We start from the raw sequence: 26,763 nt of genomic DNA, 5'->3' as shown, positions 1-26,763 counted from the left end.
AGAAAATGGGTGACCAATAGTAATAAATAATAATTAAAAAAAATATGGAAGCACAAGGTTTCTGCCTCACAGCGGCGAAATATCTGATGTCTCTTCGTAACTTTTAAATGTAGTATTAAAAATGAAACAAACTTAGGCATGTACTGGTTTTTATTGCATGTTCAAAAACATCTCTGTCCACAACCCTAATACTGAAGAGATGTTCATCCGACAAACAACATCCTTCTAAAAAACTACAGCTGGGTTAAATATCTGTATAAAAATACAGCACTCAATGTTGAACAGCAAAGTTATAAAAACATGTGGAAAGTGTTTGAAGAGTCCATCAGGACACAAGAAGATATTTTACAGCCTGGGGGTCTTTATACGTGACGAAATTAAGTGTACCGCAAACATCAAGACCATGTGTTCATGAAGCGTAAATGCTTGTTTTGTTATAGCGCTGTACCCTGTGACTGTCTGTACCTTTGAAAGTCAAATCAGCACCAGTCAAATTTATCCGTCACAAGCTACATAACCAAAAAAAAAGCTGCAAAACAAGATTGAAAGGCACATACGCATGCAAAAGCACCATAACACTGGGGTATGAACGTGCATCAAACATACATCTGCTATGCATCCATGGGCTTCCACCCAGAATTTGTCAATAAATTCAGAATAAAAGCACAAAATAAATCCAGCATGAGTTTCTTTCCAAATATAAAGTTACAGGGCACAATATATATATATATATTTGTATAAAAGCAAATAATAATTCATCACTGAAGACATGAAGAGTTTAGAAGAATATAAAAAAGAAAAACCTTTCTGCTGTTATAAAGAAAACTACATTCTGCTGCAGTGCAAACGTGTTTTTAAGCCTCCGAGCGACGGCTGGTAGAAGAGCAAAAATGTTTTCTTTGGTAGCGTCAGCCGATGAAGATCAGATGGAAGGAGGTTCATCTTTTGCCCGTCTTCATGTATGACGGAATGGCTCCTCTGGCTGTCAAACCCTCGAAGCGTTTGTAGGTGTAGTTGATGAAAACCCAGTCCTTGTTCTTATAGTCAGACTCGGGATGAGTGCTGGCAACCGCAGACGCTGCACACAACAACAGAAAAATATTCAAACTACTCCACAACATGACTATTATAACATTACATTCTGTTTTTGTGTGAAGGATATATAGCATACTAATGACATTTTAAGTATGCATACTAAATAGATCAAAAGAACAGATGGATATCCCAGATAGCACCGGTACGTGAAAACATCTGCTGTATAAAAACATCTGCTAAACGTCTTCGAAAGAGCACATTCTAAATCATAAACATCTTACAGACGTCTTATAGACGTCGATATGACGTCTCAGAGACGTATTGCAGATGAGCAAACAATCAAAAAAAGACGTTTTCCAGATGTAAATCAGATGTATGTGTGCTATCAAGGTAATGGAGTAGATAGTGTGCAGTACGCTAGTAGACTCACGTGTCGGCTGTAGGATGTCAGACTCTGGAAACTCGTCGAAGTTTGACGTGTCATCAATGCTTTTGATCTCGATAGGGATGGCAGCAGGTCTCTCTCTGTAAAGAACCCTCATGAGAACCAAAACAATCATTTGAATGAATCACAAAAGATTCAACAACACAATCCGTCAGACCTGATGTGATCGTAGTCCACCCCTTCAAAGAACGCGTTTCTCTTGATCTCGTCCACGCCGGCCGCTCCGATCCGATGATCGGCTTCACAGCAGAACCTGAGGATCAGTTCCTTAGCTCGCTCCGAGATCGGCACCTCCGGCGGGAACACCAGCGTCTCCTTCCAGCTCATCACCTTCTTGTACGTCTCCTGAGGAGTTTCAGAGCAGAACGGAGGATAACCTGTGACAACACAACACAATGATGTCAACAGTTCATTCTGAATATTTTTTTAAGTTTCACCAAGGACGTAACAAAAACATATTTAGAACGCTTTCAGTATGTTTAGAAAATACACACAATGTTGATGAAACGTTTATTTAACATTACTGCAAGAACCATTTTTGACGACTTTGAAAGAATGTTAGCCAAAGTAAATTTGTAAAAAAAAAATAATTTAATTTAATTTAATAAATATTAACGTTAGATAATTGTTTCTATGGAAACAACATCTTTAATAAGAAGAGCACAAGTCAAAATGCACATTATCACTAACATTTATTTTTCTCTCAAGGTTTTTATCGGAACGTGTACGTATTTTTCGTCGTACCGATCAGCATCTCGTACATAATGACGCCCAGGCTCCACCAATCACAGAGCTTGTTATATCCAGTCTGCATGAAGACCTCGGGCGCGATGTAATCCGGCGTCCCCACGGTGGAGAAAGCCTGAAAGGGGCGGAGCAACATAACGCATCATTTCCTGTGAGCCGTCGATGATTGACGACGCTCTTACGATCACTTACCAGCTGTCTTCTGTTTCTCTTCCACGTCTCTGCTTTTCTCTTGGAGTTCATGTGTTGAAACGCTGAGAGGAGAAAACATTAGTATAACATCATAGACGACTGTGGCAAATGCGTCGTCACGACAACGCGTGCGTCACTCACTCAGATCATTGGAGTGGCTGTGACTCAGGTTCCTGTAGAACTCGGTCCGATGAGCTTTTTTGAGTCCCGTGCACAAACCGAAATCAGACAACTTGACGTGACCCTAAACACACACACACATGAGCTGTGATGAAACGAAAGCAGAAGAGAAGAGGGCACAGGAAGTGGACCATTGAGTCACTTCCTGTGTGTATGAGATAACCACAGCGCAGTGTGTGTGTGTGTGTGACCTTTGAGTCGAGCAGCAGGTTGTCTGGTTTGATGTCTCTGTGAATGAAGCTCATCTGATGGATGGAGTCGATAGCCAGAACCGTTTCAGCCACATAGAACTGAGTCTCTTCTTCAGTCAGCGTGTCTTTCTTCATCAGTAAAGTCATCATGTCACCTCCGGGCAGAAACTCCATCAGCAAATAAAGATTCATTTTATCCTGAAAGCTGTAGAACATCTTCACCACCCACAAACTGTCTGCCTGCACCAAGATGTCTCGCTCCGCACGGATGTGACCCACCTGACACACACACACACATTTATTAAAGGGACACTTCACCCAAAAATGAAAATTCTGTCATAATTCACTCGCCCTCAGGTCCTTCCAAACCTGTATACATTGATATAGTATTTATTTCCCTACTATGGGAGTCAATGGGGGGCGAGATCTGACATTCTTCTAAATATCTTCCTGTGTGTTCAGCAAAACAGAGAAATGTATATACGCATTTGTTGATTGAAGTGATGTTTAATGACGTGTTCATGGAGAGTCACCTGCTCTTTCTGCAGCATGTCGGCTTTACGGAGAATCTTCATGGCGTACACGTGACCCGTGTCTTTCTTCTGCACCAAACGCACCTGAACACGTCAGAAACACAAATGTCTTCATCCGCTTCTCCTAATGACATCTCGGCATTCTTCCATTAAACACTCACAATCCTTTGTGTGGTTTCAAACACACCTCTCCAAACGCTCCTCGTCCAATCACCTTCAGAGACTCAAAGTCATCTAAACCCAGTCTGGTTCTCTTCAGACGGAGAAACTCCGTCTCTTTGCGCGCGTGCTGAGAACGCCGCACACATTTCTGAAGCACAACACACAACTCTACTCACCCATTTAAAGACGTGTGTGTGTGTGTGTGTGTGTGTGTGTGTCACCTCTTCATCAGGCAGTCCTTCTTCATCCATAACTTTCTCCAGTTTTTGTTGCCTGTGAACAGGACGTTCTTGATGACTTTGATGGTTATATTTCAGCTTCTGTGTTTGTGTTTTTGTACCGTCATGTTTTCGCACCTCATCTCTCGTTCCTCGTGTTGGGCTATGAGGTTACTGTAGAAGTTCTCCAGCGTCACCTTGGCCATGGTCACTCGCTCTTTGGTGTGGTTACTCATTAATGAGCTGGAGGCATGGCCTCGGGTCGCCATAGTTACCGGCACGACACCGAACAGCCCGGTCTGGATGCAGAACTATTAAACGTTATGGCAGGAGAATTCAATTAAACACACACCAGACAACAAAGACGAGCAACATTTGCTGCTGTGAGATGTAATTCGTCAATATTCTCATGTAATAAAATTATAATATGTGTATTTTCAGTTTTACTGTGGTTCCGTTTTGAAAAAGCATTGTATTAATAACGTGTTTCTGTCCGTGGCTCAGGGTTTGGAAAAACACAAAAGATCATAAAAGCCGAGCTGTGTTTGGCAGAAATGATTCAGTCTGTTCAACGTTTTGTTTGGTGTATAAATACACAGAGAAAACATGCCGTCCACATCCACAATCTGGAATTACTTATCAAATTTTAAACTACTAACTATACTAAATTAAACAGTAAACTACATTATTTTAGCTCCTTAAGTCTTTTCTTAATCTTAAGTTAAAATTCATCTTAGCAATATTTATTAATTAACATATAAGAAGATTCAAGTAAACCTTGAATGTTGTCAATTCTATAACACGTTTTATTTACATTAAATATATATATATATATTGGTAATAACTATGTTATTTGACATATTGTAATAATGAACCGAGTACTATTAATGCTAAGATATGTTTAGATTCTGAAATCTCCCTAAAAATCTGTGAAATCTTGCGTTTTTTATTTTATTTCCTATTTATTTACTTCAAGTCTAAACTTAATCAATAAATTATGAATGCGTCCATCACACATGTCGTGTTTTTTGCGTGATACAAACACACAACATGTAATTGTGGAACAATAGATGCGGGGCGGAGCTACGCGGTGACGTCAGCTGCCAACGTTCCACTAAACGCATCAAACTTCGCATTTAAACAAAACAAGAGTGAAAACCCGATCAAATACCTGATATAAAGACGGTCAGCGTGTTTCTGTGGATCCTTACGGAGGAGATTTCCCGCAGATCCCTTTCTCCTGGCAAACACACATGAAGCGACTCCCAAAACAAGAAAGAAAAGAAAAACCAGAAAAACTGGAGAATGTTCCTGGTTTCACGTGCATGCGCGTCCAGATAACACAAGAAAAGTGTTTGTGTATGTATTTAAAGTTCTGCGGGTTGAGCTTCAGCATCAACACAAGATGAATGTCTCTCATAAACTTCTGCCTTTTCTCACTGATGACGAGGAGAAATGAAATAAAACGCTCCACCCATAAAGAGAGAGAGGGGGGCATTGAGTTATTTTAGTATGTGGTATTGTTTCATCACTTTTTTATTAAAATAATCATTCTAAGATTAAGCATTCAGTCTAATGCGCTGTACTGATATTTTATGCACCCTCTATAATCTATAAATAGGCTATAAACAAATTATGTATACAAGTATAAACAAATAAACAGAAAATATACCCAAATACTAATATAATGTATTATTTATATAATACAAATGTGCTGCAACGGTTTAATTAAAAGTACAAATTAATGTTACTTCATGAAAATAATCATGTAACAAATATTAGATAATCTGTCATATTTCTTTATACAATAACTTATAATAGGATGTTAATACTATAATAATAATATGCATAAATAATGGTGACAACACAATAAGTATTGTCCACCATGGCAACACAACCAGTATTGTTTTACACAATTTACAGTAATTTACTTTAATAGAAGTCATCAAAAAGTTGTATTTTAAAATACCATTCTAAGAATTTAATTAGTTACATTGTCGCTTTATTTCCGAAAATGTCAAATGAAAAGTTATAGATGAATGTCGATGTGAAATATTAATGTTGGGCGCTCTGTTCACGTTTCTCATGCGCAGCATCAGCGCATCACGAGGCGCTCGAATCATCTGTTCGCCTGCGCGCCGCTGCGCCTGCGTGACGCTACTGGCGCGTCTCCGTTGGCGTTGAGCTGCGCCGGAAGTGACCGGCGGCGTTGCGTTAGCAGCTCGTGCTAACCGGACCGGGACCCGGCGGAACCGAAACATCAGGATTGCAGTGGACTGAGCGGACAGCTCGTGTTCTGTCTGAGGATTTGGGAGTTGAGCTGCAGTTATTGGGTGAGTTACGCAGACGGTATGTCAAACGATGAAATAAACAACAAACCGGACCAGGACTCGAACCCCGAACCAGTACTAGAACGAGTCGGCCTTGAGACCCTGACAGACCACCAGTGACAGATATAAACACCCGGAACAACTGACATATTTAAACACACTTATAGAATAATAAGAAGAAGCGAATTAACATTAACGTTATTTTTCTTTATTTGACATATGCTGATATGATTATGATACCAAACAGTACCGTGATACTTCGTGTCTATTCGTGTATCATATTTACAGCATTCTTCATTGTGCTGTTTAATTAACATTTTCATAGTGTATTTGTTCTTTGTGAAATTAATATGATATTGTAATGAAAAATATAATTTCTTTCTGTTAAGTCCTGTTCACACCAATAACATTAACAGGCTTTAAATCCTTGAATAACGTTTTGTACTAAAGTGAAATGATCTTGCCTTGTGTCAACACAGCAGTGAGAATCCAGTAAGCGCAGCGGCTTGTGGGCGTGGCTTGTGGATGAGGGGCGTGGCCTGGTGCTTCCTCTCAACTAACAACCGGTGGAACAGGTGAACTGAGCCACAAGTACTTTATAAACGTGATTCTCTTTATTATTACCTTATAAAACTGTTTGTCTACTTTCAGTCTGTCTTGTCATCCTGCTGTGGCTCTGTGGGAGGACAGTGGGCGGAGTCAGGCTCAGACTCAGGCTGCTATTGGCTGTGAGCGATGAGTGGGCTGACAAGGCCGCATGGCCGGCGGGGCGGGGGTCGTGAACGGGGCGGGGGTCTTGAACGGGGCCGGGGCGTGGATTCGTCGTGCTGGTTCGCCCCGGGCGTCCTGCGGCGTCTGTTCGAGCTGCCGGAGCCGGTTCTGTCCCGTCACCAGCTGAAGCGTCTGGAGGAGCATCGATACAGCAGCTCGGGACGCTCCCTGCTCGAACCCACCATGCAGCGTTACTGGGAGTGGCTCGTCCGCAGAATGCCGCCCTGGATCGCGCCCAACCTCATCACCATCGTGGGTCTGGCCACCAACATCTTCACCACGCTGGTGCTGGTGTATTACTGTCCCACTGCCACTGAGCAGGTAGCACAACCCTCAGCCTCACGCTGTTCGATCTCTGACATCATCAGATCATGAAAATCAACCAAATGTGCTGTTACTGCTTCACAGGCTCCTCTCTGGGCGTATCTGCTGTGTGCGGTGGGGTTGTTTGTCTATCAGTCATTGGACGCTATCGATGGAAAACAGGCCAGACGCACTAACAGCAGTTCTCCACTGGGGGAGCTGTTCGACCACGGCTGTGATTCCCTCTCCACAGGTGAACCTTACCCACTAAAATATAAATAGATACACATGTAAATCTAACGTGTTGTCTCTCTCTGCGTCTCAGTGTTTGTGGTACTGGGCACCAGTATAGCCGTGCAGTTGGGAACTCACCCTGACTGGATGTTTTTCTGCTGTTTCTCGGGCATGTTCATGTTTTATTGCGCTCACTGGCAGACGTACGTCTCTGGTACTCTGCGCTTCGGCATGTAAGCATTCAAAACACCTCTTCTTTCTCACACATGGACATTTTTATTGTGAATTTAGGGAAAGTGTTTAATTCTATCGTTTGACACGAATACCCAGTCATTTGTTATGTCGCTGTCCTGCGGGCAGATTTGATGTCACAGAACTGCAGATCTGTCTAGCGTTGTTACAGACGCTCACGTCCACAGTCGGGCCCAACTTTTGGAACATAACGGTAAATCCAGCACCGAACGGCTCCCCTGGCTGACTAGTGCGAGCAAAGCACCAATCAGCTGCTTGCTCTCCCCGCGCAGGCTGAAATCACTAATGACCTCATGCGCTGACGAGGATTTTAAATTCAAATCCAATCAATTCAGATCAGTTCACGTTTACACTTCAAAGCGGAGTGACTCCAGTTCCTGTGATCGTTGAAGCTAATTGTGTGGTGATTGTTTGTGTGTGTTTGATCTAACGGCTCTCTCTTTCGCTCAGTATTGATGTGACAGAAGTTCAGATCTTCATAATTCTCATGTATTTACTGGCTGCTGTGGGCGGATCGGCTTTCTGGCAGTCACCGGTAATTCAGCCGCTACACGTCAAACGCTTGTGTGTTGCTCTGTGCTGTGTGACGTCTGTCTGTCGTATGATTATAACACAATGACAATCATAACTGTTCTGCATAACAACATATGCTAACCTAAATCGCATTATAGCTGCACTATATTTTGTATTGGTGTTAAAATTTTGAAAACGTTTCTATTCGTTGAGATCAAATAAAATACTGACCTGAAAATTATTGGAAATACTCAAATTAAATGAAAAACTGAAATGTTGCCTCAAAAATAAACTGAAATAAGTTTAAAGCACTAAAATGATAATAATAAACAAAAAGTAAAACAAAAATAAAATTAATTAATCTTATATAGCAACATATAAAATAAAGAAGTAAATTATATAATGACAAAAGCATACACCAAAATTGCTCAAACTTTAAGTAAAATTAACATAAAAACTAAAGATCTAAAAATAAAAGCTAAGATTAATAAAACTAAAATCAAAACTAGAATAACTATGGGTGTATGTAATGTACATCATGTTTAAATATCCTACATTTTGTATCTTTAGTAGTCTTTTACTTTAACATATATATGTTATTTCATTTTTTTAATGTATTTGTATTCATAAAAATATAGATTTTTTTATTAAATTTTATAGATTAATTAAATTAAGAATTAATTATATATATATTTAATAATACAGATTCATCTAGATAGAGTCTAGTAGTCTATATAGTCATAAATAAGTGAATAATATTCATAAATGTATAAAAAATAAATAAATATAAACAATATCATAATAATATAACATGTAATAATAATATATTAAAATATATATATATATATAATATTAGTCTTATACAATAAAATATTTATTTAATATTCCCATTAATATATTTGTATACATAAAAACATCAATTGATATACATAAAAAATATATTATGTAATATATTTATTTTAATAATCCTACATTTGTTGTTGTTTTTTGTTCATTTTCTTGCATTTGACAGGTTCCCATAATAAGCATCCAAATGAAAATAATTCCAGCGCTTTGTACATTTTTGGGAGTTGTTTTCTCATGTACCAATTACTTCAGAGTCATATTCACAGGCGGCGTTGGGAAAAACGGATCCACCATAGCGGTACGTACATGAAGAAAAAGTACATTAACAGAAAATAACCAAAAACTGATGGCTGGTCAACACCTTGTGTGTGTTTTAGGGTACGAGTGTGTTATCTCCCGTCCTGCACATCGGCTCCGTCATCGTCCTGGCCATGATGATTCATAAGAAATCTGCCGTGCAGCTCTTTGAGAAACACCCGTGTCTTTATATTCTGGCCTTTGGTTTCGTCTCTGCTAAAATCACAAATAAACTGGTGGTGAGTGTCTGATCCCGCGGTGTGTTCTTCATGTGTACGGCGTGTTTAAAGCCGCTCGTGTGTTGTGCAGGTGGCTCATATGACCAAGAGTGAGATGCACCTTTATGACGTGGCGTTTCTGGGTCCCGGCCTGTTGTTTCTGGATCAATACTTCAACAGCTTCGTCGATGAATATCTGGTGTTGTGGATTTCTCTGGTAAGATTCATTCCCTGGAATATTCCCGCACTTAATTTCCAGCGTTTTATTTCAACGAGCGTGTGCTTTTCTTGCTCAGATTCTGTCTCTCTTGGATCTGGTGCGTTACTGCATCAGCGTCTGTAATGAGATCGCCTCTCACCTGCACATCTGCGTCTTTAAGATCAAACTCCAGAGCTCGGCGTCCGTGGAGTGACCTCTGACCCCTCGCAGGAAACAGCGGTTTGCTTCACTCATGACATCATCCTTCTGCACTTTCATCCCGTCACTGTACCGTCCGCTTACAGGGTTCACCCAAAGATGAAAATTCTGTCATCGTTTTCTCACCTTCGACTTGTTCCAAAACTGTATAAATCTCTTTGTTCTGTTGAACACAAAGGAAGATATTTGGAAGAATGCTTATGACCAGACATGGCCGCCATTGACTCCCATAGTAGAAAAAACATCTTTATAAATATCTTTGTTTGAGAAGAGTACTTCGAAGAACGTAGGAAACACTTATAACCACCACTGTACTTTTTCCTACTATGGTAGTCAATGGTGACCAAGAACATTCTTCCAAATATCTTTCTCTGTGTTCATCGAAACAACAAAATTTGTACAGATTTGGAGCCACTCGAGAGCGAGTAAACGATGACAGAATTTTCATATGTGGGTGAACTGTCCCTTTAAGACTAAACCAGAATGAGATTATTGACGCGATTCTGAACGAAAAATGAACTCGAACGAACGAACGTTTGAACAAATGGATTTTCACCACGGCTCACTTTTCTTTGGATGATTATTTTAAGTTTGTTAACAGAGATTCAAGTGTTAGCTCTGAATTACCCACGATGCATTGCAGTGGTGGGGTGTGTGCTCTGGTTTTAACGCTGCATGTGAGTCTAGACGAATAATTATTTCTCACTTTCATAAACTGCAGCTAATAAGGCGTGAGATGTTTTCTCTCTCTGTTGTTGTTTTATGCACTTGTGTGTTTGAGCAGCTCTAAAGTTCATGTGTCATGAATCAGGTCAGACAGATGTGTTACTGTTATCTGAAGAACATGTCTGTTGTTTTATATATAAAGCACTTAACTTATTTCTTTGTTTATAAATGAAATCACAGGAGATGTTTACGGTGAATCTTTATTTGAACATCGATCATTGTCGGCCGCATATTTATCCCCAAAAAGGTTGTATTTTGCCCCCAGATTTTTTTGCTTTGTGACCATTTACATGGTAGGAAAAATACATTTAGTTCCCAAACTCATTACTGTCATGCAAAATAAAAAAAGACTGTAAGAAGTTAAAAAGTCCATTATAATAGTCACAAACTATCTTTATCACATTTATGCTGACAATAGAGTTTGGGGCGATGTGACATCACACATTCACCCAATCCTGCTTCACTTTATTCTCTCTCAAATGTTAACGTTCCAAATGCCAATAATGAACTTGTTACAAACACATGCGACATCGTGAAGTATTTCGACGTTTGATTTCTACATCATGAGTTTGTAGAAATAACTCCTTCAAGTTACGCAACAGGAGTTGATGATTTGTTTTCTAGAAAATGCCGAAAGGATCTTAGCTGACGTTGTGTGGTGCATTTCTTCATATGCTCACAATACGTCTATATTCAGAGTAGGGCTGTCAAACGATTAATCGTGATTAATCGCATCCCGAATAAAAGTTTGTGTTTACATAAAATATGTCGGTGTACTGTGCATATTAATTTTGTATTTATGAACACATACACATAAATCCATTTATTTAAGAAAAATATAAAGTATAACAACTAATAAACTTTTATTTAGAATTTCATTTATTGGTAAATATAAATTAATACATTTAAATATTTCCTAAACATATAGACAAGTATGTGTATGTTTTGTGTTTTTAAATACAAAATTAATCTGCATAGTACACAGATATATATTATGTAAACAAAAACCTTTATTCTGGATGCGATTAATCGTTTGACAGCCCTAATCCAGAGTAATAATCGCGTGAATTCTGCAGTTCACGCATCTGAAACCATTGATTTATTCGTCGAATATTTGCCTTAGACTCTGAGATCTGGTCGTCCTTTCTCAGGCTATTCAAGTCATGAACAACTGATGTGAATGTCAGTTTGTTCGCTGCCACACAGAAAACACGTGTTTTGTGTGTGTCCTGTGAAGAACGAATGCTTTTTTGTTTACGCATAAATCAAACGACAGATACAGAAGCTCTTCATGTCGTCCAATGCAACTTTTCTCTATTAGTGATGTTGACGATTATTGTCAAATCCAGTACGAGAGCATCAGTATGTGTGTGCTGTTGTGTTCATCTCTTACAGTATGAAATCCGCCCTCAATGTTAAGCTTTGATTCTTTTGACTTTGCTTGTTGCCAAATCCTTGAAGTTATTTTTTTTTCCTTTTAAAGAGAGACGGCAGATTTGAGAACTCGGTGAATCTTTCTTTTCTGTGCTCGGGTTGTTGGTCACTTCATGTTTAGTCTCATAAGACTAATAAGACTTTTTACTGTAGTCAGTGATGTTAAACCGCCTGTTTCTGACTCACAACAAACTGTTGGTTTGATTGTAACATTGCTCTGATTTTTTGAATAAAAGCACCTGTAAAATAAAGATTGCTATATTTATGATAACTGGTGTTTTTTTCTTTATGTACTTCAAGAAACTTGCCCAAAACCCTTATAATGCGCATGTATTTAAGGACGCAAACACGATCTCTGATTTGATTTGACTGAATTCACGGTGGGTCTAACTTGTGTATGTCATTGTCATTTCCTGGCGTGCGATTATTTTTTTACACAAGAAAGCTTCTCACCTTTTACGAAATTAATATGTTTAATGACGTTAATAATGACAAGACCTTCATTTCCCACAAACGAATGGAAACGAAACCAAGAGGAATTTCCAGCGCGCTGGCAACCCGGCGGGCAGCGCAACATCCGGGTCCTGCGCGCGGGTCTCGTACGGCATACATATTAGGACATCGTCAGACCTCAGCGTCAGTACTCGGGTATCAGATTAAACGGCATCGCGCCTCAGACAAAAAGGCATCAGTTCTCAACAAAACAGCGTCGGGGCTAAGGTCTCGACCAATCAGGCAACAGGCAAAACGGCCTCAGACTAAAAAGCATCAGCTCTCGCGCAACAAGGCATCAGGCGAAACGGCCTCAGACTGAAAGGCATCAGATGACTCTAGAAGTGGCCACGCCCCCCCTCCCGCATGACGTCAATGCCGCAAACCCTTTTTGAGCAGCACTTTTACGGCAGACAGACAGGTACACGCGAAAGGTAGGATGTCCACGAGTTTTTAATAGTTTTAATCGTTACACTTTTTGTATATATATATATATAAAGTGTAACGATTAAAACTATTAAAAACTCGTGGACATCCTACCTTTCGCGTGTACCTGTCTGTCTGCCGTAAAAGTGCTGCTCAAAAAGGGTTTGCGGCATTGACGTCATGCGGGAGGGGGGGCGTGGCCACTTCTAGAGTCATCTGATGCCTTTCAGTCTGAGGCCGTTTCGCCTGATGCCTTGTTGCGCGAGAGCTGATGCTTTTTAGTCTGAGGCCGTTTTGCCTGTTGCCTGATTGGTCGAGACCTTAGCCCCGACGCTGTTTTGTTGAGAACTGATGCCTTTTTGTCTGAGGCGCGATGCCGTTTAATCTGATACCCGAGTACTGACGCTGAGGTCTGACGATGTCCTAATATGTATGCCGTACTCGTGACGCTCCTCGGAAAAGCGGAACACAAACAGCAGGAAAAGAAACTGAAAAGAGATTGGAGTCGTTTAACGAATAAGATAAGAACTAAAAGTATATATGTAAGAAACATTCGAGCATATAGAGAGTTATTCCGAGAGGATAATAACATGAGTCGGTGCGGGTTCACAGATGTGATTGATCAACAGTTTGACTGACGGGTAAATCTAATATAAACGAATTATTGTTTATCATATTAATAAATACAATATGAATATTTAATGATCACATTTATTTTATGATATAAATTGTGTATGTTACTAGTAGCACAGTATGGTATAGTATAGTAGTATATTAGAAGAGTTTGGTTAAAAAATGAGAAGTTCAAAAGTCCTGTTTTTTATTATGTTATCCTGTTTTTATTGTGTTAGTAAGCTGTATTTGAATTGTGGCTTAAATCTAAAGAAACCAACTGCAGTTTGATTGATATTAATTGGAATGCACAATAAAAAAACATGATTTTTTTTGCAATAAAAATGGAGTTAACTCGTTTTGGAACCAAACTCTTCATTTCATTCTTGTGACTAATTTAGTCAGATTTCTAGTTTATAAAAATGGCTTGAAGTGTAACGGTAGTAAACCGAGTATACAACTACTGTGTTTTGTGAGAAGTACATAAAGAGTAGACAGATGTTTACTTTAAAGAAGTACACTAATATCACCACCACTGTCCATTCCCGAACAATCGACATGTGACGTCTGTGTTGATGTTTATCATCCAATCTTTTTCCATTCAATCGTTCCCGTATAAAGTGTAAAGGTGTTGTTAACGTTGTGTGTCGCTTTATCACAGGATCGCCATGCGCTCACAAAAGGAGAAGTGAAACCAGTTCCGCCCACAGCACGATCCTCAACCCACATTGATGTCAAGCGGTGTGTGACAGGATCAGACCGGATCGGGCCCGTGCATCAGACATGTGGTGGTTTCAGGAGGGTTTGTGCGCTCTGCCCGCGGCGCTGGTGGTGTGGACCGCCGCCACCTTCGTCTTCGCGTACATCACGGCTGTCGTACTGAGACACGTGGACCCTCTAGTGCCCTACATCAGGTGAGAGACCTGTGCCGAGTAGACCGAGCGTGTACGCTACGGCGTGACCTTTGACCCTTCATGTTGGTCTTGCAGTGACACCGGGACCGTAGCGCCGGAGAGATGTGTGTTTGGAATCATGCTGAACGTGTCGGCCTTCTTAGGTAGTCCAACTTGTGTTGACCCGAAATACCACGACCCTACCGCGACCCTGTGATGTTGATCTATATGTTGTCCGGCAGGTGTGGCTACGATGTACGTGCGCTATAAGCAGCTGCTGGCGCTGATAGACGCTAGCGACACTCGTCTGCATCTTCTCAACCGCGTGGGCTTGGTTCTGGGCTGCGGCAGTTCTCTCGGCATGTGTGTGGTCGCTAACTTCCAGGTACATGAGAGCGGCGATAGATCTATTCAGTAGCTGAAGATTGTTTGCTAACGTGTTGTGATGCGTTCGCAGAAAACCACTCTGTTCTCCATGCATCTGGTCGGCGCCGTGTTGACGTTCGGCGTCGGCGCTCTGTACATTTTCGCCCAGACCCTGCTGTCCTATCACATGCAGCCTCACATCCACAGTAAAAGCATGTTCTGGACCCGTCTGAGCGTGGGGATGTGGACTTTAGCCAGCATCATCAGCAGTATCCTTCATCACAGCAGGGGATTGTGGGATTGAGACCCGAGTCTGTCATTGTGTTTTCTCCTTGACTCTGTCAGTGTTCGTATCGTCCGTCATCATGTACAGCACGTTACCTGGAGTAGAAGTCAACAAGAAGTTACACTGGACCCCTGGAGAACCCGTGAGTGTGCGCCGCGTCAGACGCGCGCGCGTGCGTGTGTGTGTGTGTGTGTTAGAGGTGTGTGATCACGCGTGTGTGTTTTGACAGGGTTACACGCCTCACATCATCAGCACCATCTCTGAATGGTCTCTGGCTCTGTCCTTCATCAGCTTCTTCTTCACGTACATCAGAGACTTCAAGGTAAAACATCACACGCACGCACACGCTTGATGAACACGCCTATGATTGTCACACACTGTGTTTGTGTGTGTGTGCAGAAGATCAATCTGAGAGCGGAGGCGGAGCTTCACAGCGATCACCTGTATCACTCCAGTCATTACCGGGACGTCCCCGAGACCTCACCACTGCTGGCCGGGAGCATCTGAGAGTCCAGCAGGGGGCAGCAACACTCAGGGTTGACACCTTCACATGTGTGTATTACATCATCACTCCACGTGTGAAGTGTCAGAGTTTTCTTCTGCATGTCCAGTGTTTCCTTTTGTTTTATATCTTGATATTAATGTTCACGTTTTTTAATGACCTGTGTTCTCATTACTGTAACGCAAAAGATGTTATTCGTGTGTTCATACATCATGCTACTCATTCAAATGTGTATGTACTAAACAGTCCCAAAACTAACATCACGCTCATTTAAACGCACTTCATTTTCATAATAAAAGATCAGTTCTTTAAATGTTGGGCTTATCACACCACACGAACACCTCAATGACTTTATATTTTATTACATGAACACAAACGTTACAATACAAAAGAAACGGCATTAAATGTTCACAGACAGTCTGAGCTGTGACAGATAAATGTGTTGATCAAATAAACGGTGTCTACATAAACATTAAACACAAGACTTTCACATCCGGGAACATTTGTTTAACATAAGAAAAAAAACCCACACGTTTAGATGACGACCCCTCGCACAAATGTCTTTGTCTTCTCTCTCTTCCTCCTGTCGTGATACTCCGACACTTCTCTATGAAAGAATCCTGAAGTGAAACATCAACATGAATCAGCAGTGAGTCACCTCATTTGATTCAGTGATTCTTTCTATATGATTCCTGAGTTTATATCATTAGATCGGACTGATCATAATTATTTTAGAAAACAAGTTTTAGTTTGTGTAAAGAAATTAAAGCATGGTTCCTCTTTATAAAGGAAGAAAAAGTCTCAATGTCATTTTGCATTATTATAATTCTAACGATTTATTTGATTATTTATTCATACTTTTTAATAAATAAATATTGATGAGTAATAGTTACTAATAATTTGTATAAATAATAATAGATAAACATTCAAATATATTGAACATTAAAAGAATATAATATTAATCATAAAACGTATTTTATTACTTATTCTTACTTTTAATAAATAAATATTGATAAATAATTATTACCCATAACTTTTTATAAATGTTAACTAATAATAGATAAAAGAAAAAATAATATATATTACATTTATTTTAATTTTTTATATAATTCTCAGGATTTATTTTCTTTATTTATTTGTTCCACATTACAGCTATATAAATAAGATTTTTTTGTGGATCTTTTAAATTGTGATGGAAACTGTGTAACAATCTAAAACATCTTAATGGTTCTAAACATTCAGACTCATAACAGGTCTTGTGAGATTCCTGCTTAGAGTTACAAGAGTTCATGATGTTATCGCTTTAAAACGTGAACGTTTACATGTATGTATGAGTGTGTGTGTGTGTGTGTACCATTGGGGTTTGTCTGCGTCTCCTCCTCCTGTATGAACAGATCAAACATCTGCGTCTGGATGAATTGTGTGACAAAGTTGAGATGAGATTTGTGTTCGACGGCTTTCAGGAAAGATTTCTTCTGGAACTGCCGGCCGCTGCCGCAGCGTTTGAAGTGTTGTGAGAAATGACCCACGCTTCTGATGAAGACCAGGAGAAACGCCTCTGACACCAGCCTGTTGAGTTCATCTGTGCCTGACACGACAACAGGAACATCACTCGCTGTTACTGGAAACTCATATCTCACACCGACCTGTGTGTGTGTGATGAACTTACAGGCATTGTGTTTGCGTGCTGACAGAGCGAGCAACACTTCCTCCTTGAGTTTAACTGGCAAGATAGACTCCTCATCTCCTAACTGAGGCGACACACACACACATTTCACTGGAGATGAACAAAAACCCAACTACACATACTGAGAGATGAAAGGTGTGTGTGTGATGTCTGTGTGTGTTTGTGTGTATGTTAGGGGTGTAACGGTACATGTATTCGTACCGAACCGTGACGGGCAAAATTCGAAATATAGTCATCATACACTACTATAATAAATGTTATCTTTTGAAAAGTTTTATATATATTAGTGTTTATATATTATATAGCATATTTTAAAAACGTTTTAAAATATAAAATGTATGTTTATTTGCAAACAGGTTTTATGCTTAAGTTACGCCATTAAAACAGCGACATCTGCTGACGGACACGATGCTTTGTTTTCATGTGAACATGCCAGCCACGCAAATGCCCCGTTCACTCCAAAGTCTAAACTCCGAGGGAGTAGGGCATGATGACTTCATTTGGAATTTTCCCCGTGACGGTTCGGCATTACACCCCTTGTGTATGTGTGATGAAGTGTGTGTGTGTGTGTGTGTGTGTGTGCGCGCGTGTTAAACTCACTTTTGTGATGAATTTTGTTTTGGCTCCATTCGACAGATCAACGATCAGCAGCTATGAGCCACAAACACAGAGAACAGAGAATCAATTCTCTCTCAAAACAAAACATTTACATTCAGCTCTTCATGTGTTTACACAAACTGTAAAAGCCTGAATGATTGATGATGTATTTATAAAGTGATCCTGACATCACTGCGATCCGTGATGAGCTCCAGCATGTTCTTCTGAACGCCCAGCAGATACGGCGTCGGTGCCGAACACACGTCGATCAGAACTTTAGGAACGATGGAGATGAACGTGTGCTGCCAGACGAATGGATACAAGAGAGCGGCTACGGCGTGAAGAACCTGAGAGAGAGTGCTGAACACACACACACACACACACACACAAAACACAGTTTTATCATTCAAGCCCAAACATCTATTCTGAATTCCGATTGGCCGTTCTGATCACCTGAGCTCCTCTGAGATGAAGACGATCCGTCGTTCCATCACGACGGCGGTGAAAACCAGCAGCACCTCTTCGTCTGTCAGACAGCGGAAGAGCGTGTGGAAGTCCACGTGTTCCAGCCAGGAGTCAGCCGGACGAGTTAAACTGATGACCTGAGAGCGGACGAGACGTGATGAGAGGATGCGAGACGGATGGAGCGAGTGTTTGTCAGGTGTACCTCTGTTCCAGACTCGGGGATGAAGCTGGTGATCGTGATGGTGTTTCCTGGCGCGGGCAGAGGAGATTCACGCAGACTCTGCATGAAGGGATAAATCATGGCCTTCGATTTCTGACGTCTCTTCTCCACCTCGTCAAAAATCTACAACACGAGCATTCACGCTAGGTTAAAACATCGACTTTGAAAGGTTTTACTGTGGAACCTGTACGATAAGATCTGAGGTGTGACTTCAGGAGAAATACAGTGAAGAGCGTTTCACTCGCAGTGATGTGAGGATGAGTAAACCTGAGTCTTTATCGGTCACAATGTGTGAGTTTGTGCAGTTCCTGTTCGAAGAATCCAGCGTCTGTTTCACACCATCTACTGATGTGTGTCATTCACTGTTGAACGCTAAACATACGACAGTACGCACAAACAGCATTACAATGACCGACAGATGGACAGACGCAATTGTGCTGGGCTCGAAACTGCGACCATTTTGGACCCTAAATTGAACCTGTGCGACAGAGAGAGAGAGAGAGAGAGAGAGATGTTTCTGACCTTTGAGAAGAGTCCGAAACAGGCCACCCGGCTGATGATGCAGTACGCCTCAAGAGTTCGAGCACCTGATCCACTGGGCTGCAGATCATTCAGAATCATGATGACATCATCACAACACACATTTGACTGATAATCATCACAGGTTTCATTAGAACTGAAGGGACCGTCACCAGTAATCTCCTGCAGTAACCGTTTCTCCTGCTGCCGTCAACTTCAGTCAGAACAAATGAGAACGTCTCGCTGTCAATCAAGAAAACACACACAACTCAACACTCTGTCATCACTCTCTCTCTCATGTGTGTGTGTGTGTGAGGCTCTCTTCAGTGAAACACAACAGAAGATATTCTGAGAAATCAGTCAATGGAGTTCAGTGTTGTTTGATGTTCGACATTCTTCAAAATATCCTCTCGTGTTCTGAAGAAAGAAACTGGTGCAGGATTGTGATTTTTGTGTGATGATGTCACATGAGGAATGTGCTTCTAAGGGGGTTTGTTAGAAACGCAGAAGTGTGTCGTGTTGAATCCTCACAGCACACAACACAAACGATCAGGTGTTGAAGACGACAGAGAGCAGAAGAGATGAAGGATCTGCTGTGGGTTTCACACATTCACATTCTGCAAGTGTGTGTTTGATGTGCACGATGAAGTGCAGACGTGTGTGTGTGCGTGCGTGCGTGTGTGTGTTACCTGCGGTACTGTGTGAGAGGAGCCCAGTTGATGCCCTCTGGAAAGCAGAAGAGATGAACGGCCTTCATGCATCGCTCCTCTTCCTCACGCTGCAGACGACCCATCACCTCACGCTACACACACACACACACACACACATCAGTACACACGCTGTGATATGTGTGTGTGTGTGTGTGTTTATTCTGACCTTTGGGAACTGATATGTGATCTGAGGTTCATAACCGTCTCCATCTCTCCTCTTCTTCAGACTGACCACCAGCAGATACTCGAAGAACAGCTGACCCATGTGTGTCCTGTCACGAGCTGATGGGGGCGCTGCGCTCGCCTGCACCGTCTGATGTGTGCTCGCGTCTGACACGCCCTCTAACACAACACACACACACACACACATCACAACTCGCGCACACGCCAGAGGTCATGAAAATACATACAATAATAAACAACCTGAATGTCTGGAGTCACAGACACACACACACACACACACACACACACACTCTTCATCACACACACACACACACACGCACACACGCGCAGGCTTTGGTTGACTATCCCCGTGGGGACAGTCCATAGGCGTAATGTTTTTATACTGTACAAACTGTATATTCTATCCCCTATCCCTAACCCTAAAGATCATAGAACACTTTTTGCATTTTTAGATTTAAGAAAAATATTGTTCTGTACAATTTATTAGCTTTTGTGCCCATGAGGACCTCAATTTTGGTCCCCACAGTGACACGAGTCCCCATGTGTTGGTGTGTATTCAGGTTTAGGTCCCCACCGGGATATACAAACATGAACACACACACACTAAACACAAGCACACACACTGAACAGACACACAAACACACACACTAAACACAAACTAAACACACGCACACACACTGAACAGACACACAAACACACACACACACACACACTGTGGTTTTCTCAGGTCTTACTGTTTATTGTCTGTTTCTGAGAACTCCTTGTATGTGCAGCTCTCAGGTGTGTGTGTGTGTGTTTTATGTGCGTTGTAGGTGTATGTGCGCGTGCGTGTATGCCTGTGTGCATGTTTTGTGTGTGTGTGTGTGCGTGTGTTTAGTTTGTGTGTGTGTGTGTGTGTGTGTTCGCGTGCGTGCGTGCGTGTGTTTAGTTTGTGTGTGCGTGTGTGTGCGTGTGTTTAGTTTGTGTGTGTGTGTGTGTGTGTGTGTTTGTGTGTTCTCTTGCGTGGTTTAGTTGTTTGGTGTGCGTTGTTTAGTTTTGTGTGTGTGTGTGCATGTGTTGGTTTAGTTTGTGTGTGTGTGCGTGTGTTAGTTTGGGTGTGTGTGTGTGTGCTTGTGTTAGTTTGTGTGTGTGTAGTTGTGTGTGTGTGGGTTGCGTGTTTAGTTGGTGTGTTGTGTGGGTGCGTGTGTTTAGTTTGTGTGTGTGCGTGTGTGTGTGTTGCGTGCGTGCGTGTGTGTGTTGTTTGTTGTGTGTGCGTGGTGGTGTGTGTGTGTTTAGTTTGCTGTGTGTGTGTGTGCGAGTGTTTAGTTGTGGGTGTGGTTGTGTGTGTGTGTGTGTTGTCGTGTGTTGTTACTGCGTGTGTGTGTGTTACGGTTGTGTTGTGTGTGTTGGTGTGTTTAGTTGGTGCGTGTGTGTGTGTGTGTGTGCTTTATGGTGTGTGTGCGTGTGTGTGTGGGTGTGCGTTTCAGTTTGTGTGTGCGTGTGCGTGTGTCGTGATAGATATGAGGTGTGTGTGTGTGGCGTGGTGTGGGTGTGTGTGTGCGGTGTTTAGTTTGCAGTGTCGCGGTTTGTTGTGTGTTTTAGTTTGTGTGGTGTGTGGTGTGCGTGTGTGTGTGTGTGTGTTGTGTGTTTAGTGTGTGTGTTGTGTGTTGCGATGCGTGCGGGTGTGTTGCGTGTGTTAAGTTTGTGTGTGTTGCGTCGTGTGCGTGTGTGTGTGTGTTTATTTGGGAGTGTGTGTGTGTGTGTGTGTGTGTTTATACACAGCTGTACTGCTGCTGTATGTTTACAGTGTATAACCTGCGGCTCATTCTCAGAATGAGATCAGGGCAAAAAATGTGACAGACATGTTATTAAACTTTGTCACCAATACCCGACAAACATACACACACACACAAACATTTTACAGTATGGCAGAGAGAGAGCAGTTTGTACGGCTTTTGTGTGTGTGTGTTTCCCTTTCTCTAATGTTCTCATCCATCTGTCTGAGCAGACCTCTATCTGAAGAGAACCTATGGCAACCCTGTCTGTGTATGTTGTAATCATTCTTTCACATCTGTCGGTTGTGTGTGTGTGTGTGTGTGTGTGTGTGTGTGTGTGTGTGTGTGTGTGTGTGTGTGTGTGTGTGTGTGTGTGTGCGTGTGTGTCTGCCTCACTGGCTCTGTGAAGTTTCTCCTGTAGTGTTGAGAACATTGAGCTGATTTTCTTCATCGCTCCGTCTGTCTGACAAACCAGAATATCACCTAGAAACAAACACACAAACACGAGTGGAAACACTCAGGAATGTTCTAGTGATTCATTTTCAAAATTACCGTCAGGACAAAACAGGTCAAACAGACAGAAAGACCCCCGAACTCTTGAGGAAATGAGTCTGTGTGGAAATCTTGTCTTGACTTTATTCTTTACATCACAACACACACATTTAAACAACAATCTTGATTTGACACAGAAAGTGTTCAATCAATCAGTCCATTTTTATTAACACACAGAGAGAGTTGTTTAGCATTCATAGTGTGTTTATGTAGAGTTTGTGTGTCATATGTTTAATACGTGTGTTGTATATTTAGAGTGTATATTATTTTGTGTGTTAGTGTGTTTTTTAATTAGTGTTTGGCTTGTGTTATGTTGTGTTTATGTAATGTGTTTAGTGAGTTTGATGTGTGTGTGCGTGTGTTTGAATACTCACAGTTTGATAAAGTGTGTAGCTGATCTCTGTCGTTCATCTGTGTCTGATACACAAACTGTCAGTGAAAATCAACTCATGTGAACAAACATGAGTGTGGCCGATGGGCGGAGTCGCAATGCAAAGACACGCCCATCATCGGTGACGCTTTATTATTTGCGTAAGCAACTGCCCCCGCATCCACCTCACAGGATCTGAAGTTTATTAAGTACAGGACGTAAAAATGATGCAGAGTGATTGTATGCGATCATGTTTTAAATCAATCTAGATGTTTGTTTAATTATGTTGATCCTCTCTTGAATTTGCGTGTGTTTGGGCTCCATCTAGCGGTCACAGCTCGAACGGAGTTCACACTCTAGTCATGACCTTGTCATCATCAGATATCGGCTTCTTCTTCAAAGACACACATCATGTCTGTAAATAAAATGACAGGGAAATTATTTTCATATAATATTTGGGTTTACTGTGAGAACCAAGGAAAATTTAAAAAACAAAATTGAACAATCGACCAGCGAGCGAACAGATAGATTATTAAATGATAATGCTAACAAATAATATCTCAAGGTGAACTTAATAACGTTAAGCGTCTCTTACTAGTTTAATTTGGTCATGTCAAAAATAATGTTTCGCTTTTAATCGTTTTATAGCAACAGGCGTGTGTGCGCATGCGTACACGAGCGTCCACTAGAGCATGCGCGGCTCGTGACCCACATTCTGCGCTTTGACCTACATTTAAAACTTAAACACGCGCAGAAATTCGCGCTGCATTGCGCTCGTCTGATCGTGCGGTAATCAAACAATTTACAACAATCACTCGATCCATTCGCACATGTCAGCGTTTTAAACGTCATAGTTAATTTCACAAAGAAAACGTAAACGTAAACGCCTGCCCCCTTTAACACGCGAGCGACAGTCACGGTGTCCAATCATACACTGAGGAACTTGAGCATGTGCGTTGTCGACCAATCAGAAAGCGGATTGACGCGCCATGTGGATGTTTTCGTCCAATTGGACACGAGGGCGACCGGCTAGTTTCACACAGAACAGCAGAAAACAGCACAGCTGACGTCATCAGATTCATAATGCAGTCATTCCGAGCGTCTACGATCGGCTTCTGCTCCCTGAACTCTCTGAAAGTCGCTTTGGATAAAAGCATCTGCGAAATGAATAAATGTCTTCTGACTGCTATCAGATGTGTCGGATGACCCGGTGGAGGTGGGGCTAGCGTGAGCTACAGGAGGAGGGGCTTACAGAAGGGGCGGAGACAAACCGAGGTCAGCAGGGAGGTCATGTGACCCGAATGATTGGCGCGAGGTTTATGTTTACACGTCCATTTGAATGCAGAGCATCTCTATACACTCCAATGTAGAAATGATGGTAAAGATATAGAGGACGTGAGTCTGTGTGTGTGACGATGATTTTTGATCTTTAGATTGATATGCACTGAGAGCGTATGAACATCACGTCATTCTGTATGTGTTTATCAGAGATTTAACCAAGAACAAAACAGACGGAAGTGTTTCTTACGCACGTGTGTTTATCATTAACGGAATGTGTTTTTGTTATACAAAATAAATAAACGTGTCAATAAAACTGTGTGTCAGAAGTTTATCACATGAAGAATTTTTATCTGTATGAAAAAATGCATGTTTTTCATATTTCTTTCAACCAACAGTTACATAATAAGAGACTACAAGACATAGACATATGAGAAAAAAATATATACAATCATTGTAAAATGTATAATGTAAAAGCACAGCTTTATTGTTTGTACTTTTTATTTTGTTTATTATTTCTTTTTGAAACAAATATGTAGGCCCCTGCGTTTTATAAAGTTATAAATGCGTTAAACAAGCATAAACAAAAAAAACATTAAAACATTATTTTTCAAACAGTACTGTTTATAGGAATCGCTAGTTTTCCTTAAACGTCGATTTCTGAACACAAAAGTGATCTAAATGAAAGAAATTATCGGAATAATATTCGACGTGATAAAACGTCATATGTGAATGAAATGTGTCCGTGTTTGGATGTCTTTATGGTGTTTAACGCGTGTTGTTTTGAGATCTCGTGACGTAAATCTGGGCGGAAAATTTGTCAATCATGAATATTAATGTTGCATGTGTCCAATCGTTTCCCTCTGATTAGTATTCGTACGTAAAGTTCTCGCCGCGCCCACTTCGCACCGCCTTCTTTTCAACCAATCAAGTGGAAATACGGGACGAGACGTTCCATTACGTGATTAATATTCATGAGGCGTGCATTCAGCGTAGTAACGGAATACGACCGGCGCAGCGCCACGTCGGCAGAGACGGACACGCTGTTTCAGACTCATCAGTTATGAGTTATTGAGTGATTCTGAGAGGAATGCGCTGAAATATCAAACTGCACGAGACACGAGAGAGAGAGATCACAATCATGGTGAAGGTGAGCGCGCGCGCGCGCGCTTCTGCTTGTGTTTATAAAGTGTGTTTTTCTGTAAAACTTTAAAACATCTTCCCGCTGCTCATAAACACATGCTCTCTTTAATATGTAGAAAAAAATAAAGATAAAAAGTGTAAGATTATCATCAGGAAGTGTTTGAAATGTAACGTTATTTTGTAACGCATGTTAGTCTGTACATGTGTTGTTAAGAGTGTGTTTGGTGCTGAACATATGTTTGATATGTGCTTATCTCTTCAGCTTTAAATACACGCTTTGTTTGCTCTCTTATTCCATATGTGTGCTCACATGACTCTGATATAAATCATATTATTGATATTAGATGATTTATTGATTATCGTTTGATGTCATTCTGACTGAATGTTTTCTGTTTTTTTAGAGTGTGAATTCAGAGGTTCATCTGAGCAACACAACATATGAAACAGAAGAAACACAACACATACACACAGAGCCGTCTGCAGGTACACGCACACACACACACGCACACACACACACACACACACACACACACACACAGAGCTGTCTGCAGTATACATACACACAGATACACAACTTCAAACAGTTCTACACACACACCTTGCACAGATGCACACACACACACACACAGAGCCGTCTGCTGATACACACACACCCCTTGCACAGATGCACACACACACACACAACACATCCACACAGAGCCGTCTGTAGGTACACACACACACACAGATACAGAACAACATCAATTATGCGTTGTTCACAATTCTCAAATATGTCTTCAGTCATCTGTTGTCCATCTGTAGTGCTATATTTACCTGTGACACACACATACACCTGTGCCATGAGCTGCTTTGAGGTTTGTTGTTTTCTATGTGTGTGTGTGTGTGTGTGTGTGTGTGTGTGTTATTCTCTCGGGAACACTTGACTTCTGCTTTGAGACGTCCTGCTGTGTGTTGGGAATCCCTGCTTGTTTTCACACCTAATATTTGATGATGCAAGAGCTTCATGTGTACACCATAAACACTGTCTCACACACACAGTGTGTTTGTAGTTGTGCGGCTAATGTTTCTAACCCTTTAATGTCCATCAGATGGCGGTAAGGAGCACCCTGTAGCTCCGCCCGGGATGATTTGGCGGGTGACCGGTGGCCTTTTCAGCGCCACCAAGGGCGTGGTGGGAGCCACGGTGGGCGGAGTCACATGGCTAGGCAGCAAAAGTCTCGAGATCACCAAATCAGCTGTGACCGCTGTCCCGTCGGTGGGCGTCGGCCTGGTGAAAGGCGGAGTTTCTGCGGTGACAGGAGGCGTGTCCACTGTGGGGTCAACAGTAGCCAATAAAGTGCAGTTTACAGGAAAGAGAAAAGACAAATCAGAGTGATGATGATGTCATGCATGAGGACATTGGGCTGATGCATTTTTCTGACACGTGTAAAGATGACGGAAACTGTCAATCAATCACCAGCAGACACATTCCACGGGAGAAGTTTACTTGAGAGTGCCTGATGTTTTTTGAGAGGTTTGTTTTGATTTTTGATGTCGTTTCTTTTTTTTCTCACATCATGTGTTTCAAAGACACATTGATGAGTGATGTTTACTGCAATATATATTGTTTGAATATAATAAAGTCATGAAATGAAATTTCGGGAAAATGTTTTCACTATTTGTA

The 26,763-nt window shown here is 41.3% G+C and overlaps 5 protein-coding genes across 8 annotated transcripts; 3 read left to right on the top strand and 2 right to left on the bottom strand.

Annotated features, from left to right (window-relative positions):
- Window positions 1–114: 114 nt before the first annotated feature.
- stk38b (serine/threonine kinase 38b) lies at window positions 115–5,137 on the bottom strand. Its single transcript, XM_057325725.1, has 12 exons — window positions 4,875–5,137; window positions 3,842–4,014; window positions 3,707–3,758; window positions 3,511–3,633; window positions 3,324–3,407; window positions 2,791–3,069; window positions 2,561–2,663; window positions 2,420–2,481; window positions 2,225–2,342; window positions 1,638–1,857; window positions 1,466–1,560; window positions 115–1,078 (listed from the first exon to the last, which is right to left on the bottom strand). The coding sequence occupies exons 2-12, from the start codon at window positions 3,970–3,972 to the stop codon at window positions 939–941; spliced, it is 1,407 nt and encodes a 468-aa protein (XP_057181708.1). The 5' UTR covers window positions 3,973–4,014; window positions 4,875–5,137; the 3' UTR covers window positions 115–938.
- Window positions 5,138–5,863: 726 nt separating this feature from the next.
- On the top strand, window positions 5,864–12,316 carry cept1b (choline/ethanolamine phosphotransferase 1b). The gene is made up of 10 exons (XM_057326242.1): window positions 5,864–6,036; window positions 6,513–6,608; window positions 6,685–7,125; window positions 7,213–7,360; window positions 7,433–7,574; window positions 8,044–8,128; window positions 9,119–9,250; window positions 9,330–9,488; window positions 9,559–9,684; window positions 9,764–12,316. The coding sequence occupies exons 3-10, from the start codon at window positions 6,769–6,771 to the stop codon at window positions 9,878–9,880; spliced, it is 1,266 nt and encodes a 421-aa protein (XP_057182225.1). The 5' UTR covers window positions 5,864–6,036; window positions 6,513–6,608; window positions 6,685–6,768; the 3' UTR covers window positions 9,881–12,316.
- Window positions 12,317–13,082: 766 nt separating this feature from the next.
- dram2b (DNA-damage regulated autophagy modulator 2b) lies at window positions 13,083–20,162 on the top strand. 2 transcript variants are annotated; one of them, XM_057325932.1, is made up of 9 exons: window positions 13,083–13,604; window positions 14,237–14,489; window positions 14,565–14,632; window positions 14,711–14,853; window positions 14,926–15,103; window positions 15,180–15,262; window positions 15,350–15,442; window positions 15,520–15,672; window positions 20,047–20,162. In XM_057325932.1, exons 2-8 carry the CDS (start codon window positions 14,359–14,361, stop codon window positions 15,625–15,627), a joined length of 804 nt encoding a protein of 267 aa, XP_057181915.1. In that variant the 5' UTR covers window positions 13,083–13,604; window positions 14,237–14,358; the 3' UTR covers window positions 15,628–15,672; window positions 20,047–20,162. The 2 variants fall into 2 exon arrangements, with proteins under 2 accessions (XP_057181915.1, XP_057181914.1); XM_057325931.1 differs by lacking the exon at window positions 20,047–20,162 and having other exon boundaries at window positions 13,084–13,604; window positions 15,520–15,932.
- dennd2db (DENN/MADD domain containing 2Db) lies at window positions 15,968–24,243 on the bottom strand. Of its 2 annotated transcripts, none has more exons than XM_057325930.1 (13): window positions 22,684–24,243; window positions 22,154–22,240; window positions 19,987–20,162; window positions 19,800–19,912; window positions 19,284–19,353; window positions 19,114–19,191; window positions 18,574–18,651; window positions 18,360–18,508; window positions 18,095–18,266; window positions 17,910–17,960; window positions 17,292–17,373; window positions 16,977–17,210; window positions 15,968–16,242 (listed from the first exon to the last, which is right to left on the bottom strand). In XM_057325930.1, the coding sequence occupies exons 1-13, from the start codon at window positions 22,718–22,720 to the stop codon at window positions 16,157–16,159; spliced, it is 1,413 nt and encodes a 470-aa protein (XP_057181913.1). In that variant the 5' UTR covers window positions 22,721–24,243; the 3' UTR covers window positions 15,968–16,156. The 2 variants fall into 2 exon arrangements, with proteins under 2 accessions (XP_057181913.1, XP_057181911.1); XM_057325928.1 differs by having other exon boundaries at window positions 18,574–18,714; window positions 22,684–24,242.
- A 718-nt stretch (window positions 24,244–24,961) lies between these two features.
- zgc:153675 (uncharacterized protein LOC768179 homolog) lies at window positions 24,962–26,734 on the top strand. Of its 2 annotated transcripts, none has more exons than XM_057326031.1 (3): window positions 24,962–25,101; window positions 25,502–25,583; window positions 26,189–26,734. In XM_057326031.1, the coding sequence occupies exons 1-3, from the start codon at window positions 25,099–25,101 to the stop codon at window positions 26,473–26,475; spliced, it is 372 nt and encodes a 123-aa protein (XP_057182014.1). In that variant the 5' UTR covers window positions 24,962–25,098; the 3' UTR covers window positions 26,476–26,734. The 2 variants fall into 2 exon arrangements, with proteins under 2 accessions (XP_057182014.1, XP_057182013.1); XM_057326030.1 differs by having other exon boundaries at window positions 24,962–25,107.
- Window positions 26,735–26,763: the final 29 nt, after the last annotated feature.

This window comes from Triplophysa rosa, linkage group LG25, assembly GCF_024868665.1.
Source record: "Triplophysa rosa linkage group LG25, Trosa_1v2, whole genome shotgun sequence".
In the NCBI taxonomy this organism is placed as follows: Eukaryota; Metazoa; Chordata; class Actinopteri; order Cypriniformes; family Nemacheilidae; genus Triplophysa; species Triplophysa rosa.
The sequence above is the reverse complement of the archived record's forward strand: the minus strand, read 5'-3'. Positions and strand labels throughout refer to the sequence as shown.

Coding starts and splice junctions, on each gene's coding strand:
- stk38b (XM_057325725.1), bottom strand. CDS start 3,972: ATGGCGACCCGAGGCCATGCCTCCAGCTCATTAATGAGTAACCACACC. Junction 2,482..2,560: donor CAGCCACTCCAATGATCTGA/GTGAGTGACGCA, acceptor TTCTCCTCTCAG/CGTTTCAACACATGAACTCC. Junction 1,079..1,465: donor TGACATCCTACAGCCGACAC/GTGAGTCTACTA, acceptor TGTTGTGTGCAG/CGTCTGCGGTTGCCAGCACT.
- dram2b (XM_057325932.1), top strand. CDS start 14,359: ATGTGGTGGTTTCAGGAGGGTTTGTGCGCTCTGCCCGCGGCGCTGGTG. Junction 14,633..14,710: donor GAACGTGTCGGCCTTCTTAG/GTAGTCCAACTT, acceptor GTTGTCCGGCAG/GTGTGGCTACGATGTACGTG. Junction 14,854..14,925: donor GTGTGGTCGCTAACTTCCAG/GTACATGAGAGC, acceptor ATGCGTTCGCAG/AAAACCACTCTGTTCTCCAT.
- zgc:153675 (XM_057326030.1), top strand. Junction 25,584..26,188: donor ACACACAGAGCCGTCTGCAG/GTACACGCACAC, acceptor AATGTCCATCAG/ATGGCGGTAAGGAGCACCCT.
- cept1b (XM_057326242.1), top strand. CDS start 6,769: ATGAGTGGGCTGACAAGGCCGCATGGCCGGCGGGGCGGGGGTCGTGAA. Junction 8,129..9,118: donor CGGCTTTCTGGCAGTCACCG/GTAATTCAGCCG, acceptor TGCATTTGACAG/GTTCCCATAATAAGCATCCA. Junction 9,251..9,329: donor AAAACGGATCCACCATAGCG/GTACGTACATGA, acceptor TGTGTGTTTTAG/GGTACGAGTGTGTTATCTCC.
- dennd2db (XM_057325928.1), bottom strand. CDS start 22,720: ATGAACGACAGAGATCAGCTACACACTTTATCAAACT. Junction 22,241..22,683: donor GCTACACACTTTATCAAACT/GTGAGTATTCAA, acceptor GTTTGTTTCTAG/GTGATATTCTGGTTTGTCAG. Junction 17,211..17,291: donor AGCACGCAAACACAATGCCT/GTAAGTTCATCA, acceptor TTGTCGTGTCAG/GCACAGATGAACTCAACAGG.